The sequence below is a fragment of the Cynoglossus semilaevis genome, chromosome 8, assembly GCF_000523025.1.
Source record: "Cynoglossus semilaevis isolate Cse_v1.0 chromosome 8, Cse_v1.0, whole genome shotgun sequence".
NCBI classification, from domain to species: Eukaryota; Metazoa; Chordata; class Actinopteri; order Pleuronectiformes; family Cynoglossidae; genus Cynoglossus; species Cynoglossus semilaevis.
In genome coordinates this window covers 28227214-28229525 of record NC_024314.1, presented here as the reverse complement: position 1 = coordinate 28229525, position 2312 = coordinate 28227214, and the positions used below count along the sequence as shown (strand labels likewise).

Genomic DNA, 2312 nt, shown 5'->3' with positions numbered 1-2312 from the left:
GGGGTCCACTACATCTGGTCTTCAGTCAGTGGTTTCCAAACTTTACCTGGATCGCCCCCCTTTTTTTGTCACGATGACACATTCATTGACCCTAAAAACTGAAAATTCTGTTTATATACCAAAAGACATCAGTGTCTCCAAGGGTCCCCTGCCCCTCACTTTGAGAACCACTGCTGTGAGCCCTTTTTCCTTCATCATGAATTCTGTGTTAAACTCTAAAAATCTTAAACTGTATGTGAACGGACTGCTAATGTAATGTATTCAGACAAACAGGAAGTAGTTGATGATGAGTTCAAACGCCCCGTGTCCTTCACAGATCATATTCATGGTCGGCCGAGGTTACTTATCTCCTGACCTCAGCAAAGTGAGAAGCAACTGTCCCAAGGCCATGAAGAGGCTGATGGCTGACTGTCTGAAGAAGAAGAGAGAGGAGCGCCCCCTATTCCCACAGGTGAGGAGGAAGAGGAAAAAAAAAAGGCTGAAGCCTGTTAGGCCACCTAGTGGAGAAGTGTGGTACTGTGGTTTCTCAGAGTGAAGGTCTCCACTAATGTATGTTCTAGACTAGAAGTTCCCTGAGAATTATATTCTGTAGGGACTTGTGAAAAATATATGCCATATCATCTATGGCCACAGGAGGGCACTGCACCCTCCTATGAAAAACAGACCAAAAAGACTTCCTTAAAGACCACGAATATTAAATCAAATAAGAATGAAATAATTCCAGGTGAGTTTTCTCCTGGTCTTCCTGGTCCCTGGTTCTGCTCCACCCCTGGTTTTACCTCCGACCGCAGCAGTGACTCACGTTTCCGATCCTGTATCTGTGTTACCTCAGATCTTAGCGTCCATTGAGCTGCTGGCTCGCTCGTTACCCAAAATCCACCGCAGCGCCTCGGAGCCTTCGTTAAATCGAGCCGGCTTTCAAACGGAGGACTTCAGCTTGTACGCCTGCGCCTCGCCTAAAACGCCCATCCAGGCCGGCGGCTACGGTGAGTTCGCACACACACACACACGAGACGATATCACGTGTTAAGGTAGCGTTTAAATATTAAGTCATGTTTTAAAATGTGTAGAAGAAGTCGAGTCTTCAGTAGAGATTTCGTAAAATTCTACAAATATTTCATATTATTTATAAAATAGTTTCCAATTCCGATACTTTGGGTTACGTTACGTTAGGTTTTGGTAAATATATCGGTAAAACTAAAGATACTGTTTAATGGACAGGGTCGAATATTCCAAGTAGAATTCAGTAGTACTTCAGTAGTACCTCATGTTTAAGTCGTCTGGTTCAACTTACTCCCGAAGACAGAGTTTGAGCTAGGCTGATGTTAGCATTAGCTCGGAGCTAGCACTGATGATGGCCGACTCCTGCTGCCGCGGTTCACTGACCGTCTCTGTGGTGTCCTATTTTTCAGGGGAGTTTTCGGCCTTTAAGTAAGTGCTGCAGAGCCGACGCTTCGTCCTCGTCTTACGTTTTTTTTACGTCTGTCGTCCCTGGAGTCATTCATCACTGAAACAACGGAACAGATCAACACTGGGCCGCACCAACGGAAGAAAAACGACCTGAATATCAAACAGAAACAAAAACATCTGGGACGGGAAGGATTCGGACCGACACCTGTCCACCTGTAGGAGGAGACAAAGACAGAAAGTTGAAGACGCGACAGAGAAACGGCAGGAGAGGAAGTAAAGTTCACTAACATGAAGCTGAACATCGTCCAGCGGCGTGGGCCTCGAGACGTGGGCCTCAAGACGTGGGCCTCGAGACGTGGGCCTCGAGACGTGGGCCTCGAGACGTGTCCAACGCAGTTCAACATATCACCATTAGCAAATTATTTTTATTCGCTTACAAACACTGTCATTGATTCCCACGATCGGAGCTGCGATCTCTAACCGTTAGATTTGCAGTTCGTTATTTTAAATTCCAAAAGGTCACAGCTAGCTCCCGAAAAGGTCACAATTTAAAAAAAAAAACAAAACTTTAGGTTAAGTTTGTTCTCAAAAAGTTCGATGGTCATTAAAAAAAAACAAAAAAAAACTTTAGGTCAAGTTTGTTCTCAAAAAGTTCGATGGTCTATTTAACATTAGGAAAGTCCCATGATGCACCACAGAAATGACGTGTGATGAAACACGATCAACCTCTGGGTTCAGTTTAGTTGAACACAATCTTCTTCTCTCTCTCTTTAGTTTTCAGCTCTCTGCTGCCACCTGTGCCGCGAGAAATCCGAGAGTCATTTGTTTATATTTGTCGATGTGACAGGCAGATCAATTAAATATTCTTCCACTAGGTGGCAGTAAATAGCTATAAAAGCTTA

The 2312-nt window shown here is 44.4% G+C and overlaps 1 protein-coding gene across 2 annotated transcripts in view; it reads left to right on the top strand.

Annotated features, from left to right (window-relative positions):
* Positions 1-1934, top strand: part of braf (B-Raf proto-oncogene, serine/threonine kinase) — a 19686-nt gene extending 17752 nt beyond the window's left edge. For both annotated transcript variants that reach the window (XM_025057599.1, XM_025057600.1), the window contains 3 exons: positions 314-451; positions 833-986; positions 1413-1934. In XM_025057599.1, the coding sequence (XP_024913367.1) occupies positions 314-451; positions 833-986; positions 1413-1435 (315 nt within the window). In that variant the 3' untranslated portion in view covers positions 1436-1934. The remainder of the gene's footprint in view (positions 1-313; positions 452-832; positions 987-1412) is intronic.
* Positions 1935-2312: the final 378 nt, after the last annotated feature.